Source organism: Cryptomeria japonica, chromosome 3 (genome assembly GCF_030272615.1).
Source record: "Cryptomeria japonica chromosome 3, Sugi_1.0, whole genome shotgun sequence".
NCBI lineage: Eukaryota > Viridiplantae > Streptophyta > Pinopsida > Cupressales > Cupressaceae > Cryptomeria > Cryptomeria japonica.
In genome coordinates, this window is record NC_081407.1 from 465,271,532 (window position 1) to 465,295,419 (window position 23,888).

A 23,888-nucleotide genomic window follows, 5' to 3' on the forward strand; every position below is an offset into this window, starting at 1 on the left:
TAAATTGTATGTTGATTATAGAATCATTTGAATGTAATATAGTCACTATTGTAATAGGAAAGAGCATAGGAATACCAGCTATATTTGTTGTTCATTATAATAAGAAGATTATGTTGCCATTGTTGATCGAAGTGTAATGAAATCGCTATGTATAGTCAGTAATTTTTCATCGCGGAATAACCACAATTGACCTTACATGATTTAGAAAGATTGCATAGAATACTTAAATTGAAAGGGGAGCAAGTGAGAGACATGATAATCTCCTCCAAGATTATTCATTCATGAAACTAGCAAAAGCAAACAAAAAATCATAAGATTACCCCCCCACCCCAGTTCACACAATCATGAGGCCATTAAGAGAGAGTATTAAAGTAATATCGCAATATTTAGCGTGTAATGGTCATATAGTTAGTTTTAGGAAGTTTCCTTTCTGTCTTTCATCATCTAATTAGTTTTAGGAAGTTTTCTTTCGATCTTTTGTTCTCGATCATTTCTTTTATAGAAACATCACTTATACTCTATTTAAGGAATTTTCATCTCCTTTGTAAATAACGAATTATCATTTCAGTGTCTTAACTGTTTTTGTATGTGGGTATTTTCCCTTCCTAACTATGCCTTTTCTTCCAACTCTTCTTTTCCCTTCTTCAAATTGGAGATTTGGATTTATGCGTCCTATCATGCCTTTTGTCTATCCCCCCCCCTTGCCATTATATTTGTTGGACTTTTGAACTTAACCCTACCTACATAAACATTGCTCAATCCCCAACACCTTATCCTATAGTTTGAGTCTCGTGATATGGACAACCCCTAATCATTGACGTTTCTTCCTATGTTTCCATTACCATCTTAACTTCCTAGCATGTTTCATATTGTTTCCAATAATTTGTTTTTGATGTCGTCATTTTCAAAGTGGAATCTCTCCTACCCATGATCACTATTCAAATTTGAAGTTGTGGATGTACATGGTGACCAATTTGTTTCGTTTGTAAAGAATATAAAGAGCGAATATTTTTATCCAAATCAGCATCTAGATTTAACAAAAATTCCTTTCAGAATCTATTCTAAGCACTTTTGTTCAAGTGTGGGAATCCTAGAATGAAAACCCTAGTGATTTCAAAAGTTGATCTCATATAGAGTTTGTATTTGAGCTTCATTGGACACAGACTTTAGCCATATTGTATTGATTTTGATTTGCCATTGTTATTGGTATGAATCGCATGATGTTGTAGAATCATTTGAATGTAATATAGAAACTAATGTAATAGGAAAGAGCATGTGAATTACATCTATATTTGTTGTCCATTATAATAAGATTGGTGTTGTGTTGTCATTGTTGATCAAAGTGAAATGAAATTGTTGATGAATTAATAGAAATTTAAATATGAGTTGTTTAAGATGTGACTAAACAATAGGGCCAAATCGTGTTGTTATTCAACTATTATGTGTTTGTGGAAGGTTAAAAATTAGATTTTGGGACATTATAGAAAACCTTAATATAATCAAACTATAATGTATACCCTAAAATGTTAAGTATTGTGTTAAAAACATCTCACAAAAATTCTTGGAGAAGGCATTGGTACCAAGAGTCGCAATACAAAACAAAGAGGACTAAGTGGGTTGTCTTGTATTCCAACTAGATCAACAATGGTGTGTTGCGCAAAGAGTGCTTGAGCTTCTCCTTCCCACAACAAGCAAACCCACCTTGGCAAAAAGGACATTCAACTAGTCCAAATCCAAATTGTCTATGGTTTCCCATGTAGGATCGGCTATGACAGAGAAGACAACACTTTTTCCCTAGAAGGCCGATTGTTTCAAGTCAAATATGCCATGGAAGCCATCATGCTAGGTTCCACTACAGTGGGGTTAAAGACAATTCATAAAGTAATACTTGTAATAGGGAAGCACATCACCTCAACATTACTTAAGCCAAGCAATGTAGAGAAAATCATAGAGATTGATAAACATATTAGATGTGCAATGAGCAGATTGATAGTTGATGCTCCCATACTTGTTGGAAATGCACAAGTTGAAACTCAAAATCAATTGATTAATTTATTTCCCAATAATGCAGTAAGTTGATTAAAATGGTAATAGTAGTCACAATAGTCAATAAGCAATACCTCAAATGTAGAAAAACCTTTTCAAGCTTCTACAACTTGGAAACATTTGAAGGCAAAAGTCTGAAAACCTAGTTTGGAAAATTGTACTCTATTTAGGGCTTGTGTAAAACTCTACTATTTTCAACCATAATTATCATGGTTCAAATTAAAATCATAGTGGTACTCTACACCATGCTTGTTTTAAACTAAAATAAATATGCACTCAAATAGCTAGCAATATGCCTTTCTCCACGCTAAAATTAGAAATAGCATATTGAAATCAACTTCTCCACTTTTCACAAGATGGTCCTACACATATTCACTATTGCCATCCTCTTGTGCATGTCCTTCACACCCTTCATCTCTAGCATCTATGTAGCACAACCACTTTTGCGAACTACACAATGCAGCCTAGTCAGCCTTGTATGCAGCTTGGCATCCTTGCCTTCTTGTACAAATCTAGTTTTTGGTGGCTCTTGCATATGTCTTCAAAACTTTAGCCAAAATTGGGGCCAACAAGTAGAATAGTAAACAAGATTAATTGAAAGAAACTTAAAACAAATCTGAAACTTACATGCAAAGGACAAAGGTTTCCACTTAATAATGTAGTAGAACAATGGAGAAGATCTTCCTTTCCATGCACTAGGTTGCATAGTTCCAAGATCAAAATGGGAAGCTTGAAAGGCATATATTTCTCCATGGGAAAGCCATTTCCAAGAAAACATATCCAAGTAAATTTAGGGCCAATGGGCAGCCTACAGCATCAAGTCTTTAGCCCAGTGGACGTTGAATCCTAAAGCCAACGAGTCATCGGCAAAATGGCCGTTAACAAACAAAGCATCAATAGCCCTAAGAGATGGAACCACCCTAATTATACCATGTAAAGGATATACAATGAAAAATGACCTTAATAACATTATCTTTTGGCAAGACTTGTGAGCACATTAACCTCCCAAATAGGGATGGGGGTGAGTCAAACAAAGTATAATTTGTTGAGAGGTGTGTTGTGGGTTGTATTTATCAAGTCATAGTGCATTTTCCCTTTGGAGCATTCCTTTTTTCCTTACACTTGTCCCTTAACCTCCTCATTTTTCCTAATTGTGGCCTTTTGATCCTCATTGACCCCTTGTGTCATGCACCATCTGATCCATCTTTTTCCTCCTTGCTAATCCTCTATTTGTTGAAAACCATCAACCCAACCGATGATGCTTTGTGTTCACTTGTCTAGACAACCTCATCAACTAAGCCTATGATGCTGGTTATTTTGGAAATACATTTTTCAGGTTTGGATCCCTATTTATAGGTTTCCCTTTGCCAATTCTGAAAGCAATAAAGTTAGTATCTGCTATACTTGCACTTGCATGTGCACTTAGAGGATTTGATGGATGTAAGAACCTCAAAGGCCCTCAACTCTGACTACTGTAGTTTAGTTGACCCTGTTGCATTTTAAGTTTGTTCTTTGCAACTTTTTGAACAGCTAGTATACTTTGACTATTAAAAGCTCAAAAAAGCTACTATAGGGAAACGCTAGAAATCAATTATAGTTCAGTAATAAACTGATCAAACCCTTGTTACATTTATTCAACCTTAATCTACCCTCAATACATAAACAAAACATTATTAGATAGGAACTGAAAAATACCATGAAAATCTGGAAACCCTTATTTCTTCCTTGCTGGTCATACAAAGTCCATTATGACAGCATGCTGTAACTTGCTCCAGACTGACCAGAACAGCTAACATGATAGCTCAATAGATGACTCCAGACTAGGCACACCTTCAGCTATTTTAATAATATTTTTCTGATTCCTCCAACATGCAAATCGCAGACCCCTTTAGGTGATTGGCGCTACTTCCCAGGCAGCCGTACAGCCACCAATAAATATCTCCTTTGGGTACCTCTGTTTCCCTGTTTGTTGTTGCAACAAAATACTGAAGAATGACGGTGCCTCTCTGATTAATAAGCACAAACTTGGTCCCTGAATGAAACCAACTGGAAGAGCAAGATCAACTGATATTTCACAGCCTCTGATGCTGTTGTACAAGAATCCCACGTTTTCCTGTACTGATACCTCTGATCACTGCAGAAGAATCTTCTGTTGAAACCCTTGCCCAAAACTCCTCTCAGAGCTCCAATCAAAATATCAAAACTTCACATAATGAAAAGAAGACCTAAAATCTTCTTTAATCCTCTCCACCTAGGGTTTGGCGCGATTCCCAAGAAGGGTGCGATTTTGGCATTAAATGATGTTTAACTTCTAATATTTAATTTTTGACTATTGAAGTGTCAAAAATAAATCACTTTCCCATTTAATATAAAACTGGCCCCATCTAACGAGAGATAGACCCTCATTTAAGTTATGACTTAAAGTGACTTTTAAAACAATTAAACATTAAAGTTCGCCCATTTAATATTTAATTAAAAATAATTAAATATTAATCTCTCCAAGTACTTATCAGAATTGCCTGCCATCTGAACTGGAGACTACCAAACCATACTCCATCCCTGTCCAACCCCCTGGCTATAAATAGCAGGACTGCTAAAAATAGAAAGTATCTCAAACGGAGTCCTAGAGACCTCAAACGAAAACCATACCTGGAGTGCTCGCTCTGAAGATGACGAACCAAAACTCCGGAGGACCCTCTAACCAACCTCATCAGCCTATAAGGGTCAGTGATAGGCTAATCTACTCAGCTGACAGATGTCAACTAGAAGGGGACATCATAGTCCGCCCCTCCTGAAATTGCTTGTCCTCAAGCAATCTCAACTCCGGATGTTGTAAAATCTCCCCGCTCTCCCAAGTAGCATCCTCTACCGGCAAATCCTTCCATTTCACCAAGTACTCTGTGATAGTACGTCTCCTGAAATTCCTTTCCCTGAACTCAATGATAGCCTCAGGTACGAGTATCAACTTCCCCTCATCATCCAGGGGTGGTAAAACCATGGAAGGTTCAATACGGTGTCCCAATGCCTTTTTGAGACATGACACGTGAAATACATTGTGTACTCTGCTATCTGCTGATAAATCCAACTCATAAGCCACGTCACCTATACGTCGGGTCACTCTGAAAGGGCCATAATATCGTGGCTTGAGCTTCTCTACTCCACTCCTCCTGAGAGTGGACTGTCGATAAGGCTGCAACATTAAATACACCATGCCTCCTACCTCAAATGACCTCTCTGTCCTCTTCTGATCAGCATATTGCTTTTGCTGATTTTGTGCCTTGGCTATATTTTCCTTGAGAGTCTTCACAATGTCCTGGCTCTCCTGTATCATGTCTCCCGCACTAGGCACTCTACTGTCACTCAACAATAAGTCAATGAAACTAGGAGGCTCGTACCCATACAGTATTGTAAATGGTGTCATCTGAATAGACATGTGGTGCGTGGTATTGTAACAATACTCACAGAGGTAAATCCACTTCACCCACGCCTTTTGCTGCCCTGAAATATAGTTCCTGAGGTATCCCTCCACCCATTTGTTAACTATCTCAGTCTGGCCATCAGTCTAAGGGTGGTAACTGGTGCTCTGTGTAAGCTCGGTTCCACAAAGTCTGAAAAGCTCTTGCCAAAAGTGGCTCAAAAACTGAGTGTCCCTATAACTGACAATAGTCCGAGGCAAGCCATGTAATCTGAATACCTCTTTGAAGAACAACTCTGCTACCTGAATAGCTGAATAAGTGGTGGTGATCGGATAGAAGTGAGCATACTTCGTCAAACGATCCACAACCAAAAATATGCAATCATGTCCCTGTGCTCTCGGCAACCCTGTGATGAAATCCATAGACAAACATTCCCACTTCCTATCAGGAATTGGAAGTGGCTGAAGTAAACTAGCAGGGTATGTATGCTCCTATTTATTCTGCTGACAAACAGGGCACTCTCTAACATACTGTAGAACATCTGCCTTGAGCCCTTTCCACGTGAAGCACTCACGAACCTGTTTGTAGGTCTTGAAGAACCCGGGATGTCCGACTATCAGTTCATCATGACAAAACCGCAATACCCTACTCCTCAACTCCAATCCTGGGATCAAGTACAGTCTCCCCTTGTAAATGATCAATTCATTTACAACTGTATACCTGCTGTCCACTACTGACCCCTCTACCACACCTGCAGCCCAGCTATCTTTGGCATACTCTGCCACTATAATATGCTGCCAATCCTTTGCTATCTGGACAATAGAATTCAGGTGGGGACGACGTGACAAGGCATCTGCAACTACATTCTGTGTGCCTTTGATATAGGAAATATCAAAGTTGTAAGCCTAAAGTTTGCTGACCCACTTTTGTTGCATGTCATTTAAGTCACGCTACCTGTTGTGACCATTTCACACATCGCCCCATGCGAATGGGGGCCCCCTTCTTTTTGCTCGTTTTGCCTGTTCTTTTTCTCTGCTTTTTAGGGTTTTGGTAGTTTGTCAATTGTTTGGATTTAGGGTCAAGCCTTAGGGTTCCCGTTTTGACGTTTTTAGGCCAGAGTCCAGTCAATCTTGAGAGTTTTTCAAGCTTCCTTTCGTAGGATGCAATTTTGAATAAAGTGAATTTGCCAGAGGCTAAGTGAGTTGGTCTATTTTCAATTGGAATTTTGAATAAAGAGTCTAAATTCGTCTAAGTGTGAATGATGAAATTGCGAATTTTGTCCAATTGGGTGATTTTGACCAAATTTTGAAAATTTTGATATTTGATCCCGGGCATTGGAAAGGTCTTGTTTTTGCCTTGTGAAGTGATTGTAATCCCGAAATCATGATATTTTGGCCTGTAGGAGCAAAATCGCTCCTGTCCCTCAGTGAAGGACCGGAGCTCGTGTTCAAAAATCTTACTGTCCCTGCAGGATCAAGATGATTTTCGAGTGGAAGTGATAAAGGGAGGCATAATCTTTCCGTTGAATATAATTTGAAGAATTTCACAAGCGTGGAAATGTGCCAGGAGTAAAAATCGCTCCTGTCCCTCAGTGAAGGACCGGAGCTCAAAATCAAACATTGCCTTGTCCTTGCAGGATTTGAACAACTTGACGATTTGAAGAGATCAAAGGAGATATGTTTTATCAATTGAATATAACTTGAAGTGCCTTCGTGAAGGAAAACGGACCAAAAATGCAAAGTTCGCTCCTGTCCCTCAGTCAGGGACTAGGGCGAAATTCAGTGTAGCTCCCGTCCCTCTCCCAGGGACCAGAGCGAAATTCCTCATAGGGCAAAATTTGGGTGAAGATTGAGCAAGATTTGAGTTTGAAGCAAGAAAGGAGGGTGAAATGAACCCGTTGAATACAAATTGAAGATTACAAGACATCAATAGGAGACTCAAATTGGCCTAGGCGCTCCTGTCCCTCAGTCAGGGACCAGAGCGATTTTTGCCTTAGGTCAATTTCTTGCCAAGTTAGAATGAATTCCAAGCCATGGATGAATGAAGGGATGCACAACAAGATCGTTGAAGATAAATTTTGGGGTTGGCAAAGTGTAATTGAGCTTGCACATGAAAATTCGCTCCTGTCCCTCAGCCAGGGACCAGGGCGAAATGATGATTATCTTGCCTTTCACTCAAAGTATAAACCACTCCAAGTCAGGATACATGAAGGCAAGGACGTTTTGAAGCGTCTCAACAAAGAACAAAGTTACAAGGACCGCTAAAGTTGAAAGAATTGCACCAAATGCCCAAATTCGCTCCTGTCCCTCAGTCAGGGACCAGAGCGAAATTTCTATGAAGGCTTGGGTTTTGAAGGTTTATCAAGTTTCAAGTGTCCAAGAGGGATCAAAGGACCTCATTCTACATGGTGAAAGTGATTGCAAGTTGATACAAACAAGGTTGAGCCCAGGATGCCCAAATTCGCTCCTGTCCCTCAGTCAGGGACCAGGGCGATATTTACCATATTGGCCAAATCCTTCAAAAATCACGCCAAGTCAAGATTGTACAAGGTTGCACAGGGTCTAAGGTGTCTTAAGAAGGTGATATGCAAAGAAATCAAACGTCAAAAGGTGATCAATTGAGCCAAGGAGACAACATCGCTCCTGTCCCTCAGTCAGGGACCAGGGCGATTTTCACAAGATCATTCATCTTCCTTCAAAATCATGACAAGGCAAGGATACACAAGATCAAGGATATCGTTTGGAAAGCAATGAACAAGAAACAAAGGTTACAAAGCGACAAATTTAGGCTAAGATACAAGGTTCGCTCCTGTCCCTCACCAAGGGACCAGCGCGATAATCCTCCAAGCATCAAAGTGCCTTGTTAACGACAAGTAGAACAAGCATGGAACGAAAGGATAACGTTGTTTCTTCCTCGTGATGAAATTTGGTGATCATAGAAGCTAAGATCAAGGAGAAAACACCAAGATCGCTCCTGTCCCTCAGCCAGGGACCAGGGCGATGATGGTCACAAGAGACATTCAGTTACGAAACCAAGTTAATCAAGTTCGAAATTCCTTACAAATATGCCAGTTTCAACGTGAAGATGATGGTTTTGAACGTCGAAAGCACAAGAATCAAGGCCAAACTGAAGTTCGCTCCTGTCCCTCAGTCAGGGACCAGAGCGATGGGGTTTGTATCTTTCCCTTCTCCTAATTTTTGGCGCTAAAACAATTTTTTAAATTTTATTAAATGCTAAAAAAAAAAATCGATAAATCAAATTGATAGCATTTAAAAAATTGCGCTTGGATATTTAATTAATTAATTTTGCCTATTTTAAAAATCGAATTAATTAATTGCAAAGGCATTAAATGAATTAATTATTATTTTAAATAAAAATCAAATTAGAGCGCTTGGATTTAAATATTTACAAAGTCGGCCCTTGTTATTTATTTAAAAATCATTTTAATTTCTTTATTTTGGCAAAGTCAGCCTAGAGGTAAATGAGAGGTGAGCGCTTATAAAAGGAGGGTGAAAATTTTCATTTTCACATTATCATTTTATCATCTTTCATATGCGATTTTGGAGAAGTGCGATTTGTATTTACAAGGAGCGAATTTCCATTCCAAGGAAGGCGCAAACATCATCAAGGAAGTGCGAACTTGAAGTTAAAGTAAGGCGAACTTGCCAAAGACATTAAAGATCACATCAAAGACCCCCCCAAAGGTGGCGAAGTTGCTAGCTGAAGAGAGATCACGTTGAAGTCACCAAATTTCGATTATTGCCTAGGCGAATTTCTTGTTTTGCATTTTAGAGTTAAACTCTCAAGTGAGGTATGGCGAGGATCCCTTGAAATTTTGAATTTTGATCGTTATAGCTTCAAATTTTGAATTTTGAAATTTTTGAATTCCAGTAGCTCAATCGTTTTTAGGAAATGATAACTCAAAGACTTATCATGAAGTTTCCTAGTCTTTAATCTAATCTATGTTATGCATTGCAATATCTAGTTACTTATTATGAAATGTTGTGTAGGTATGGCGACCCCGAAGGCGGGAGCATCCACCAGTCGTCCAGCTCTCATGAAGGAAGATCAAAAGACTGAAGAAGTGGAGACCAAGATCGTGTCTAAGTGGAGCAACATTGGAGATACCAACTTGGGTAACTTCAGTACGAAGAAGTTTCGAGAGGTCCCCTACATTGGTAAACCATCACCTGTCGCCCGGAGAATAATTGAAAGTGGCATCATTAAGGCGGCAGGCTTCCCTCCAGCAGTTCAGTGCCATGAGTTGATGATTGAGTGTGCTCGTCATTATGATCCTCAGTCCAGAACGATCGTGTCCAAGGAAGGAAACACTTTAGCATATCTTTCAGAGGAAGCTATAAGTGAGGCTTTCCATCTTCCAGAGCACAGGGATATGATATACAAGAGCATCGAAGGAGCCAGGTCCATGTACGAAGATGATCCAGATGCTTGCCTAAGCATCATCAACAAGAACTGGTTACTCAAGAGTCGTCCTCGCCTGAGCAAGATCCCGAACACACCACATAGGATTGATTTCCAGGAGGAGTACAGAGATTTGATTACAATGCTCAACCGAGTTACAGGAGCCCCTCAAGCCTTTTACTTTGAAAGGTGGATGTTCTACTTTATCCAGGTGATAGTTCAGGGAAAAGGAACAATTCATTGGGCTAGGATGATTAGCCATTGCTTGGACGTACAGTTGAGGAGACTAAAAGCTACCAAGTCCTTCCACATGAGTTCATACCTCATATATGCTTTGATTAGGAGCTTTGAGTATGCAGGACTACCTCACAGAGGAGTGATTGGAAGAGGACCCGGCGAGGTCAGAGTTTGTGATTCCTATGTCCACTTGCATCATCCGCCAGGAAGCAACTACAAGCTAGTTAATGATACCTTCACGATGAACATCACGAGGACGTTGCAAGGTGGGATTCACAACAGGCTATCTCAAGATGCACAGGAACTAGTAAAGAAGTACGGTGCTTGGTTTATCCAATTTCCGAAGTTTACTTATATCAGAGTTCATGGATGTCCTTCACCTCCATACATGTTGCCGAGATATCCGACAGACAGAATAGTGTTACTTGAGGTAACAAGACAGTTGGCAGCTTATGCGAAGGCATTCAGACACAGACATGGAAATGGAGTTCCTGTACCTATCATCTTAGGCAATTCAGTTGAGGTATGTCCTAATGCTTTAGCCATGGATGACGCAGAGAAGGAGTTAGCTTTGTATTCTTTTTCATCCTTTGCCTTGAGAGAAAGCTTTGATCCACATGGATATATAGAGGAGACAGTCGGTAGGAAGTTTAAGCATGAATTTCAGATAGAAGATTTTATGATGAATCTCTTAGACGATCTTGAAGTGAAAAGAAAGATGCATTCTAGATTGCCTTTGGATTTCATCAGGAAATGCAAGATTTACAGAGTGGCCGACCAAGCACAGGACAGTGGCCGACATCTCCAGTCATCCTATGACCGAGAAAGCAAATCAGTAAGATTAGATTGGAATGAGCCCGAGGTCGTGGATCTAGATGCTTTGATGGCTCCAGTCTTGTCTTGTACTCGCAGATGGGTTGATGTGCAGCATCAGAAGTTGAGAGAGCAAGGCATAGCTATGACTTTCACTTTGGAAGAGAAACTAGCCGAAGGTGGAGCTAGTGTAAGCGAAGGTAATCCTAATCCCAGAAATACAAATGAAGGCAACCTTCGAAGTGCAAGTGAAGGCGATCTCCATCCAAGAGGCTCGAAGAGGAAAGAGAGACCTGAAAAGAGAGAATCTTCCAAGAAGAAGCAAGGGGCCAACCAAGATCGTTCATCCGGCACATCTTCTCGACCTGAGAAGAGGACACTTGAAGTGGAAGATTCTATGGAGTCAATGGTACAGAATGATAAAGAAGGACAGGCAACAGGTGGATCTCTTCAAGACAATGAGTTGCATGAAGATGGGGAAGATAATGAAGTAACATCTCCTCCCAGAGAAGAAAAATTGTCCAAGGAAATACAGGTTAAAGAGACAAGATCTGCCATCCCAGATTGGTTGAAGGAAAGATTAACTAAGGTGATCGTGATTGAGGACGAAGACAATGTAATTGACTTGGAGAGCCTTGTCGGACATTCCCAGGAAGTGACAGAAAAGAGGAAGGCTACCAAGATGTCCAAGATGATTAGAGATGAAACTGGATCCAGAAAGTTGCAGATAGCTACACCGGCAGTGGACAAGTATGAAGGTGAGATCTTAGCAGAGGAATATGATATAGAGACATTTGAGCTAGGTCCATCCACAGCCGAGCAGACACTTGATGATGCCACCGATTCATTTGAGGCCTTGAAAGACAAACTTAGGGAAGAAATGGAGAAGAATAGGAAGCTTGAGAGAGAGGTTGGTGCATGGAGAACATATTTCAGCCATCTCAATCAACCTTTAGGACGTCAGGATCCAGCAAGATCACCCATACAGGCACTTCCCCTTCAATCAATTGGTGAGGCAGAGAGATTCAAGAGTATGGTCCAGCGTATGAGTACTTGGATGGACAAATCTCATACAATTGCCGTAGAATTTACAACAAGGATGATGAAGACTATTCATAGGGCTATCCAGGTTCTTGAGATTATACACAACTTGATGATAACAGTAGCTGCTTTTGCTCATACCAAAGAGGTTATCATTCCTATCTTGAAAGTAATCAGACAAACATCGAGGAAGGTCTTAGCGCAGGAAAAGATCATGGATGGAGGACCTCATAGTTTGCTTCAGTGGTCAACCTTACTCCAGATGAAGGAAGTTCTCTTTGAGGACATCAGTACTAGATGTAGCCATGTTGAGGAGGTGATCAACCCGATCCAGGACAGAGTATTTGAGGTACTACGTACCATTCTTGGCAGGAGGATCGAAGTTGAGACAGATGTGGATTTGCAGGAATTGGAGGATAGAATCAAGGTCATCTTTTGCAAGGACGCCAATATCACAGATGAGCAACAGGACCAGATGTTTGCTACCATGCTCCTGATTGAAAAGACTAAAGAACTTGAACTTGCATGGGACGCAGCTCTTCTAGATGCATTTGATCAGGTCATCCACTTGGAAGAAAGAATGAAGAATCTTCCCGAGATTCCAATTGCTGAGATCGAAGGAATCGTGTCAAGATTCATTGCATATGCTAAAAAAGAGAATTGGAAAGGGAATAAGATTCTAGATGAGAGGTTGTTATAGATGACATGGCACCTTAGTTGTCATTGGTTTATGTCTCCTAGATTTTTGTGCCAAATTTAATAATTGGCTATGCATTTAATGTTGTGCAATAAAAGGGGAACTTTTGTAACAACCCCTAATTAGGGTTTAGGTGTCATGATCTTGACCGTTGATCAGCTTTTTGATCTGGACCATTCATTGTAATTGAGGATGCTATTTATACCCTCATTTCATTTCATTTTCATAGGAATTTAGATGTGAGAAGAAGATTAGATTATTGATGTATTAGAGAGATTAGAGTTTAGAAGCAATTTACTTTTGTAGCAAGATTGAGCTTTGAAGAAAGAATTCAAACAATTGTTGTACATGATGACTTTGAAATCAATGAAATATTGAAGTTATGGTGTTTTGTTGCAATTTTCTTGGTTATCTTCATGGTTGTTCAATTTTCTTGAATCATTCTCAATCAAAGTAGTGTGTTAATTCGAAGGACAAAGTGTTGGACTTGATCTTTGGTAGGATTCGCTTTCCAAACCACTAGCTTCTTGCTGATTGTAGGAACGCCTTGCGTGGTCAACTGGAGAATACTTGAATCACTTAACCTTCAATCATTATTGTATCTTGGATATGTACCTTCGTGGTAGTGTCTTTGATCTTTGATGTATTGAAAAATCATTTGTTACCTTAGAAGATCGCATCAATTTCAATTGAGTTGTTATTTTATGGCAAAATTGAAGTTGGTAGAATCTTGCCAAGTCTTGTCCACATGAAGTCATTCTTAGGGTTAGACTAGATTAGAGCTCTTGCAAAAACCCTATTCTTTTTATTTTTTTGAAAAGCTTGTTTAGTTTAGCAAAATCTTCGGTAACGTAAGGCCCCTTGAGGACACAGCAAATCACAACGACCACTGGTGCTTATCCACACGTAGAGACCCTACCAAAAAGAACATTGGAGTCATCCTAACTGATCCTTTTTGCGAATCTTCAGCAGTTAGCGACTTTATTCAAGAGAGGATAAGATGCCTTTGGGTATTTTATTCTGTGTATGATCGTGTACAAAATACACGTCAACACTGCCCAAGGAAATGTCTCAAACTATTGTGGTCAGTCTTAATGCAGAACTTGTTGCCCACTAAGTACTGTCTAAACTTGGCCAGTGCATGCATTATGGCCAACATTTCCTTATCATAAATGTTGTAAATTCTCTCAAGTCCACGAAGTTTCCTACTCTCATAAGCAATAGGGTGCTTGTCCTGCATAAGCACCGCCCCAATGCCCTCACCAAAGGCATCACATTGTAACTCAAATGACTTCGAGAAATCAGGTGTAGAAAGTACTGGACATGAAGTCATGAGCTCCTTGAACCTCTCAAAACACTCCTGAGCCTCAGGAGTCCATAAGAAGGCACAATTTTTCATCAAGTCTGTCAAAGGTGCCGCATGGCATGAATAACTGTTAACAAAACGGCAGTAGAAACCACATATGCCCAAGAACCCACGCAACTGAGTAAGGTTCACTGAAGTAGGCCAATCTACAATAGCACAGATCTTCTCAGGATCCATCCGCACTCCCTCTGCACTAATAATATGGCCCAAGTACAATAACTCAGTCATTCCAAGGTCACATTTGGATTCCTTGGCATACAAGGACTCCCTACTCAGAATGCTCAAAACTGTATCTAAGTGACTGAGGTGCTCCTCCCAAGTACGACTGTAAACCAGTATATCATCAAAGAACACCAATACTGATTTCCTCAACTGATGTCTGAAGATTTTGTTCATTGTGGACTGGAAAGTAGTAGGAGCATTGGTTAGCCCAAATGGCATAACCACAAACTCAAAATGTCCATAATGACAACGAAAAGCAGTCTTCTCAATATCCTGCTCACGGACACTAATCTGGTGATAGCCTGATCTCAAATCAATCTTTGAAAAATAACAAGCCCCATGTAATTCATCTATGAGCTCATCAATACACAGAATGGGATATCTATTTTTGATCGTCCGCTTATTAAGGACCCTGTAATCAAAACACATCCGCAATGTGCCATCCTTCTTCTTCACCAAGACAACTAAAGAAGCAAAGGGGGACTTACTAGGCCGAATATGTCCCATGGCCAGAAGCTCCTGTATGGTTTTCTCTATTTCATCTTTCAGGCGCTTCGGATGTCTATATGGAGTGATCATCACTGGCTTCGCTCCCTCCTCTACCTCAATGATGTGCTCAAAACCCCTATCTAGTGGCCTCCCTGATAGTATGTCACTGAAAACCTTGTTATGTTTGGTTCTCAGTATCTGAATGTCAGGGTGATATTCAACTTTCTGAGCATCCTGTTGTATGGGCACGATCATACACTCTGCTTCCCACTCAGTCTGATCATGGTGTACAAGCCTCTCCATCCGCCTGAGTGTAATCATTCTAAAATTGCTGTCCTTAATCGCTTTTAGCACATGTGTTTTCTCATCAACGGTGAAAGACATCTCCATCTCCTGCAAGTCAAGTGTAAACTTCCCTAGTTCATACCAAAGACCAAATCTGTATCTCCCATCTGAACCACATAGAAATCAGTCTTGAACTCATAATTGTTTACACGTAATGGGAGTTTTGTAATCATCCTATTACACTTTAAAGTGTAACCATCTGCCACCCTCACACGGATGCCCTCAAACTCCTCTGTTTGGATTCCTCTCCTCTCCACTAACCTAGCATCAATAAAGTTATGTGTGGCTCCGGTATCCAGCAGTGTAATAACTTTCTGACCAGCAAGTACTCCTCTCATTCTGAATGACCCTTCTTGCTGAATACTCATGAGAAGTGCCTCCTTAAGGTGTTCATCACCTTCTGCATCCATTTTGTCAAGTCTCGGAGGACCCTGTGTGTCATTGTCAGCCTCTAAATCCTCATAACCAACAGGCTGACCTTCATGATCAGATTCTGAATCTTCATAATATGCCCACATTACTCTGTTTGCCCTGCCCTTAGGCCTCAAAGGACAGTCATGGTTGGCATCATATGGACCTTTACAATAAACACAAAGTTTCTTCTGCCTTAAATCGTTAAGTGTCTCACGATCTAAGGGAGAGGCTGCTGGTTTTGGTTTGTAATCATTTCTAAAGTCTGATTTTTCTTTCCCTTTGCTGAAATTCCTATTATCTTTGAAAGATGTTGACCCCTTTGACCCAAATTTATTCTGAGTGGCTGTCACATCCATACTCCGTGCCTTTTTAATGGCAAGTAAAAGTGTTGGTGGATCAAATGCCTTTACCCACCCTCTCAGAGGCTCCATGAGTCCCTCTATAAACAAAACTACTAACCGCTGGTTTGACATGTTATTTACCATGCAAGACAGTTTCAAAAACTCTGAAACATACGCCTCCAAATTCCCTGTTTGTTTCACCTGTGCTAACTCCCGGAAGTAAGACTCGGGGTCTTTCTTATCAAACCTCTCTATTAACAAATCAGCGAACTCCTGGTAGGTGGTAATCTCATCATGTTGGAGAGTGATGAGTCCGTTATGCCACCACTCATGTGCAGTAGCGTCCAAGTGTAAGGTTGCAAACTTAATTGCATCCGTTTCAATCATGGGTCTCAGTGTGAAGTATGTATCCAATTTATGGATCCAGGAACTAGTTGTAACTGCACCGCTGCCATCATAATAAGGTAGAGTGAGCTTGCTTGTGGCAAACTCAAGATCTCTATGTTGGAAACGTGGCCTCCTCTCTTGCCTGTTTCTCTCTACCTCTTGTTTTTGCCTCATGAACTGATCAAAATTCAGATTCTGCCTAACATCAGGGGGAAGAAGACTCCACTCATCATGTACCGTCATAACATTATCAACAAAGACAGGCTCTGCCTCAGCTCTAGCAACATCCTCAGGTTCTTCTGCCAAGAAATTAGGCCTTGAAGGCCTGTCAACTATGCATGTAACTGCCCTATGAGGTCTAGGAATATTGGCTACACCCCTATTGTCCTCTGGTTCCTGATTATTTCAGTTTGGAGGATTCATACGCTCCATCATGGTGGTGAGTGCCTGTAAACCCTGAGCAACCTGCTACTGCCCGGTAGCCATAGTCCTAAAAAATTCTCTAGTCTCTTCATCCTCAGTTCTGTGGCCTCTGGGTGGGCTGCATGTATGCCTTTCACCCATGGTATCTGACTGCCTGTTAAGACTCTGTTCTCCTTCAAGAAGGGCTTTGCTACGTGTGTAATACTTGTATGAACCCGTTTCCTGTGACTGCATGTAATTGCTAAACCCTTAGGATGGCAAGATTTAGCTCTGATACCATTGTAAGAACCTCAAAGGCCCTCAACTCTAACTACTGTAGTTTAGTTGACCCTATTGCGTTTTAAGTTTGTTCTTTGCAACTTTTTGAACAGCTAGTATACTTTGACTATTAAAAGCTCAAAAAAGCAACTATAGCGAAACGCTAGAAATCAATTATAGTTCAGTAATAAACTGATCAAACCCTTATTACATTTATTCAACCTTAATCTACCCTCAATACATAAACAAAACATTATTAGATAGGAACTGGAAAATACCATGAAAATCTGGAAACCCTTATTTCTTCCTTGCTGGTCATACACAGTCCATTATGACAGCATGATGTAACTTACTCCAGACTGACCAGAACAGCTAACATGATAGCTCAATAGATGACTCTAGACTAGGCGCACCTTCAGCTATTTTAATAATATTTTTCTGATTCCTCCAACATGCAAATCGCAGACCCCTTTAGGTGATTGGCGCTACTTCCCAGGCAGCCGTACAGCCACCAATAAATATCTCCTTTGGGTACCTCTGTTTCCCTGTTTGCTGCTGCAACAAAATACTGAAGAATGACAGTGCCTCACTGATTAATAAGCACAAACTTGGTCCCTGAATGAAACCAACTGGAAGAGCAAGATCAACTGATATTTCACAGCGTCTGATGCTGTTGTACAAGAATCCCACGTTTTCCTATATCGATACCTCTAATCACTGCAAAAGAATCTTCTGCTGAAACCCTTGGCCAAAACTCCTCTCAGAGCTCCAATCAAAATATCAAAACTTCGCATAATGAAAAGAAGACCTAAAATCTTCTTTAATCCTCTCCACTTAGGGTTTGGCACGATTCCCAAGAAGGGTGCGATTTTGGCATTCAATGATGTTTAAATTTTAATATTTAATTTTTGACTATTGAAGTGTCAAAAATAAATCACTTTCCCATTTAATATAAAACTGGCCCCATCTAACGAGAGATAGACCCTCATTTAAGTTATGACTTAAAGTGACTTTTAAAACAATTAAACATTAAAGTTCGCCCATTTAATATTTAATTAAAAATAATTAAATATTAATATCTCTCCAAGTATTTATCAGAATTGCCTGCCATCTGAACTGGAGACTGCCAAACCATACTCCGTCCCTGTCCAACCCCTGGCTATAAATAGCAGGATTGCTAAAAATAGAAAGTATCTCTAACGGAGTCCTGGAGACCTCAAACAAAAACCATACCTGAAGTGCTCGCTCTGAAGATGACGAACCAAAACTCCGGAGGACCCTCTAACCAACCTCATTAGCCTACGAGGGTCAGTGATAGGCTAATCTACTCAGCTGACAGATGTCAACTAGAAGGGGACATCACAATGGAGTACTTCACCAACAGAAGATAAGTTACTCACTTGGACCTTTGAATCTTCAGGATAGGAGATTCACCTTTGATGCATGCAAATCAATATGGTTTCTCCTCTCTGTCTCAAATTCACCTACAATCACCTCCCACCAAGTGCTAAAGCCAAAGGGGGTGATTAATAAGCCTAAAAGTCAACCCCAAAAAGATATCTCTAACCTTGCTCCTCTATCTAATTGTATGCTTATTAATTTATTTTTACATGCTATTTAACTTATTACCATATTACCCTATATCTAATCTCTAGTTTGACCATCCTTCATCACATTGCCTTCAATTTAGCCCCTAGCTTAGCCATCCTTTAGATAGTTGTCCTTTGACCTTCTCGTTTAATCATTATTGCATTGTCCATCTTGATATCCTATGTAGATTATCATTGTTGTGTGTCCACTGAGAGAGGGATTCTACCTTTTCCCTATTTTAGAGGTCAGCATTATCAATGACCTTCATCTTATTGTGTACAAGAAGCATAGTCATTGAGAACATACACAATATCCTAAATGGAAAACACTTACAAAAAAGAAGCAAGAAGGAAATAGACCAAAAAGAACCAACCGTTCAAACTGATAGTCATTGATAATGAGGCAATCCAAGGCATCGCTAAAGAGAGTTTGTGTAGAATGCACAAACTTGGCACCAAAGTCTAAGACTTGCAATATGGCCAAAATAAAAGGCCATTCAATACACTTGAAATTAATCTAAAAAAACATGACCTATTTAGTAAAGTGAGCCCACTCCATTCCCTCCCAAATAGCAACAATTTTATCACGAATATATCTACTTAAATCAACCTAATTTACTTGACAAATAATGAACCAAAGAATGTTTCTCAACCTAAAGGGCATGGCTTTTTCAATTTTCTAGTCAAATAAAATAAGAAAACTGATGAGATGTTGTGACCTAATCACACATCACCCCATTCCAAATGGGGACCCCCTACAATTTTGGTCCACTTGGTCTTTTGGGTTGTTTGGCAGCAGTTTCTTCAATCTTCCCAGGTCCCCAAATGTTTAGGTAAATTTTGGTCAAGTCTACAAGTGCTTAGATGAAATTTGGCTAAATCTAAAGCTTGTATTGTCTATTTTAGGGTTTTTACCCTTCAGACTTAGAAATGAGGTCAATAACTTCGGGTTTTGAGAAATCCGAATGAACCAATGAAGTGAGAACCCTTCAAGGAAGCTACCAATGAAATTTGAGTGAATTCTGAGGACTTACTATTTTTAGTAAGTTTCACTGCATCCCGGATTGACCTAATTTTGTATTTAAACTGAAAGATCCCCAGCCAGTCAGTCTATACTGAATTTTTTCTGATTTTAATGTTGTTGATTGAAATGAAACAATACTTTTGAACTCAAAATGCAGAAATATAAATAAATGATAAATAAATTCAGCGTGCTGATTTTTGGAACAGCTAGATAATAATTTTCAGAATTAAAAAAACCAATTCACTACAGAAACTATTTGCATACCAGGAGTCTAGCGCTCAACTAGAAGGGGATTTTATTGATGAATTTTCAAGGGAACACAATCTATGAGCTCCCAACTAGCAAAGATAACTCCCAATGGCCTTATTCGCTTCTACAATAATTATCAAAAATAAATTCTAAAAGAAATTGAGGAACAATTGAGGAACAGCTAACCCCATGCCTGGCCTCTAGGCAAGATTATTCAGTTTATTGGCAAAAACAACAATATGGATCAAAATTAACCCCTGTAGCCTATTGAGGTCACCAAATCACTGCTAGAATATGCCGACTATAAAGCTTGCATGAGATCCAAACCCTTTCCGGACTAGTATGGCCATGATACGAAACATGGAGCCTGCTGGATGGTACAGCCAGCTATGGAAGAGGTACGACTGGCTCTAAGAATGAGGCGGTTGCCCTAGGGTGATTCCAAACCCTCCAAAATCTGCAATATAACTCTGAAATTTGCTGACAGAAATGTCTTCTAAAGCACCAATAGAAACCCTGTGTGAATTCCTCTCAATTGCGAATTGCAGTTTCATCCAATTCACCTATCTCTAGGGAGTTTTTGTTCCTAGAAGTCTGGTCTGCTACTAAAATTCATCTCCAGAGCTCAAATCCCAATTTGTTGATGTAAAAATGAATGTAAGATGTTCAAAAAAGAAACCCAAATGTTACTTTATGCTTCCTCAAAAGCCAACGCCCTAATTAGGGTTTTCCACATGCACTTTAATGAATCAAAAATTCATTTTAAATAAAATTATGCTCCTCCCAAAGTTGGTGTCCAAATCATGGACTTTTTATTAAATTCATAAAAGTCAAATTTTAATAAAATATAACTCCTCAAGGTTGGGAGTTGGAAAATGGGTCCCGTATGCCATTATTAACAATCAAATTTTATTCATAACTAACACCCCTTCAATGGCCCTCTTTTAAAACAGCAATAACTCAACTAGGACAAGGGGTCCTTTTACTAGTTTAATAATTTATTATAAAGTGACATTATTAATCACTTTATTTTATTTTAATTAAATATTAAAGCCAATACCTTAATATTTAATTTTTATTCAAACCACATCACCTGGCCATCCCAAATTAAAAATTGATGATGCACGTGCCATCCTAGTGATGTCCAAATACAGCAGGCAAAGTAACAGTCTCTAAAAAATAGGGATTGTGACCCAAGCCTTTAGAATGATCCCTAAGGTCTCCTGATGCGTTCCGATCAACTCCCAATCAATCCCTAAAATTTAGGAACCCCTCCTAAAAAATAAGAGATTGTCTCAAACTGCCCAAAACGGCTTATAAAGATCTTGCATAGCTCCACAAACCTCTGGATGGGTCCCCTATCCACTCCGTTGGCCAATGGAAACCCTAACAATAGGCCAATCCTACTCAAATGCCTGTCAACTAGAGAGGGGACATTACAGTCCTCCTTTCTTGGAGTTTGCTTGTCCTCAAGCAATCTGCATTTGCACACTGAAAACTAATTCCTAGATCCCATATGAATCTGAGAAACGTTGCTCCACCCAACCGCTGCACTACTCTAATATAAACATTTGTATACCCTTAGTGAAGCAAGTCATCATGGATCCATTGAAGGAATGCACCACACATGTCGATGCCAGGATCCCAAATCTTTGTACTATCATATCCATCCATCATGTCAATACTCATTATGCTATTGTGAACCTGGACATCATCTAACCAGCTAAGAACTTCACTCCAATTGAAGCCACAAGTACCACCAACCATCAATGCTGATATGAACCCATCAATGAACCAATCTCCAACAAGAAAAGTGTGATGGAAACCTCTTCAAAACCTCTTATCAGTGGCTGCAACTTGTCCAATCTCTCCACAATTTAGTAGGTCTTCGTTGGAGGATGTCAAGTAAATATCTTGTTAGGCCATGCACCAAATGAAGTCCCTTACATGCTGATCTCCATAGCCCACTATCAAATCTAAGAAAACTAAGTCACCAATCAATAAGTACATCACTGCCCTATCATATGAAAGAGGTGACAAGTCCACTAATGGATAGTAGATGTTTTTGTTTTGCATCATAGACAAACCTTTAGTGGCTGGTCCACTATGAATGCCACCCAATATCTCAACAACTCTAGGTAGGAAGGAATCAACTTCACACCTAGCCATCCCTACTTGAATGTTTTCAATGCAAGGTTTCAAATTTGACTATCTTACATGTTTGACCTTTGTGGCAGGAACAACAAAAATATGGCCAATAAGTGGTGTTGTAATAAGGCAATTAATCTTTCTTATTCTCAAATTAGTTTAGAGGTGTGCTTTTTAACTATTAATTTTGTTACATTTTGATAGGTTACACAATAAAAATGTGACCAATAATTGACATCGCTATGCTACTAATGACCCTTTCTCTTCAAATTACAAAATTTTTTTCGCTTCACACAAAGTGCAAAGAAGTGGGATTTCTACTAGTCTTAATAGACAAGTTTGCCGAGCATTAAAATCACAGATAATTGCTATATACCAAATCAGACTGTGCTTGCATCAGCCACAATAAGACAGACCTGCCTACAACTCACATGATGAACAAGTCTAAAACATACAAGAAAAGGAGGAAAATATCAAGGAGAGGAAGCTGGAATCTCATTTTTTGAATCTAACTGTGGTTGGCCTGAAATCTGAAACATGCATTAAAGGGAGACAATTTCAAGGAAAAGAAGCTGACAACTTTTCTTTGAATATAGCTTTACTTGGCCCAAAGTTGATTACTCTAACATCCTGCATTTAGAATAGGTAATAGCAAAGGGGCATAACGCCCAAACAAAAGGCCAAATGCCTGATTTCCCGATTCCATATATTAATGTCTTCACACTTGCTAAAAAGAGGTGTCTAAATTGCATAGCCCGTTCAAACCGGTACTTAAGCCTCTCTTTCCATAAAATCTCCAGCCTGATTTGCCGAAATACGATGTTCAAGCCAGCTCCCAAAACTGAACATCGATGACATGAACTTTAAAATCCATGCATCACTAAAACAATACGATCAATTTCTATTTCTCAGCTGGCATTCACACGGGGGCACACTTATTAACTTGGTGTGCAAAAGGTGAATCTTTGCAAAGGCTAACCATTATCGGCATTACCAGCTTCCGCTGTGAGAAGTTCAACATATATAAGAAATAAAATTGATTATGAACACTAGATTTTCGCTGTCCGCGGTAGCAATTTGTAAATATTATTAAATAGAACAGTGATGTAAAAAATACTACAGTCTTATCCGAAACAATTGATAAATTCAATAAACAAAGTCGTTTCTCCGAATGTGCAATCGGCCAGCAGTTTCGCACAGACCTATCTAAATCACGTATAATGATAAAATAAGAATAAAACATCAAATTTTACAAAAGCGAACTGTTACTTGGGGATCACAGCAAGAAGGCTGGGTATTTCGGAATATTTAATGAGCATAAACACTTGAAAATAGCAGATCGGGTGTGTAAAACTTCTCAAAGTACCCGAGGTTGACCTTGTTATGGCGGCCGGCAAAATAGGCGAATTCGAGGGAAAGTGCTACTATGAAACGGGAAAAAACTTTTCCCAAAACATGTTCCTGACAAATGTGGTTATGAATCTTACTTGATAATGGAACTGAAGCAAGCAAGTAAATGAAGAGAATGCATGCCGCACAATTAATCCACATCCGCGCCATCTTCGGTGCACTCGCTCTTTTGGTTTATCTCTGCTCGGCTCGGCTCGGCTCGTCGCCTAACTAACACCAAAAATGGTGTTTTGTTAAGGTATTTATCACAATGCAAACTCAAAATAGAAAAGATGGACCCCTAAAATCAGCTATGTTATTCAACACGGAGTTCGCTCCTGTGGCATTTATCACAAGTCAATCCCTGTGAGTGAGATTGAACACATGAAATATTATTCTATGAAATATTGTCTTTCGATAAGTTTGCAATAAATAAATTTAAAAATTTAAAAATAATATAATAATAATGATATTTAGATGAAGATTTAATGTACATAGGATAAGTGTTTTTAATAAAATAAACCATATATAAATTAAAAAATTAATATTGTTGCTAAGATCAATCAAAGTTA

General features: G+C 39.4%; 1 protein-coding gene across 1 annotated transcript in view; it reads right to left on the reverse strand.

The window, feature by feature from the left end:
- Positions 1-23,660, reverse strand: part of LOC131078409 (peptidyl-prolyl cis-trans isomerase FKBP15-1) — a 65,475-nt gene extending 41,815 nt beyond the window's left edge. Inside the window, exon 1 of the mRNA XM_058016098.2 lies at positions 23,415-23,660. Within this exon, the coding sequence (XP_057872081.1) occupies positions 23,415-23,487 (73 nt within the window). The 5' untranslated portion in view covers positions 23,488-23,660. The remainder of the gene's footprint in view (positions 1-23,414) is intronic.
- Positions 23,661-23,888: the final 228 nt, after the last annotated feature.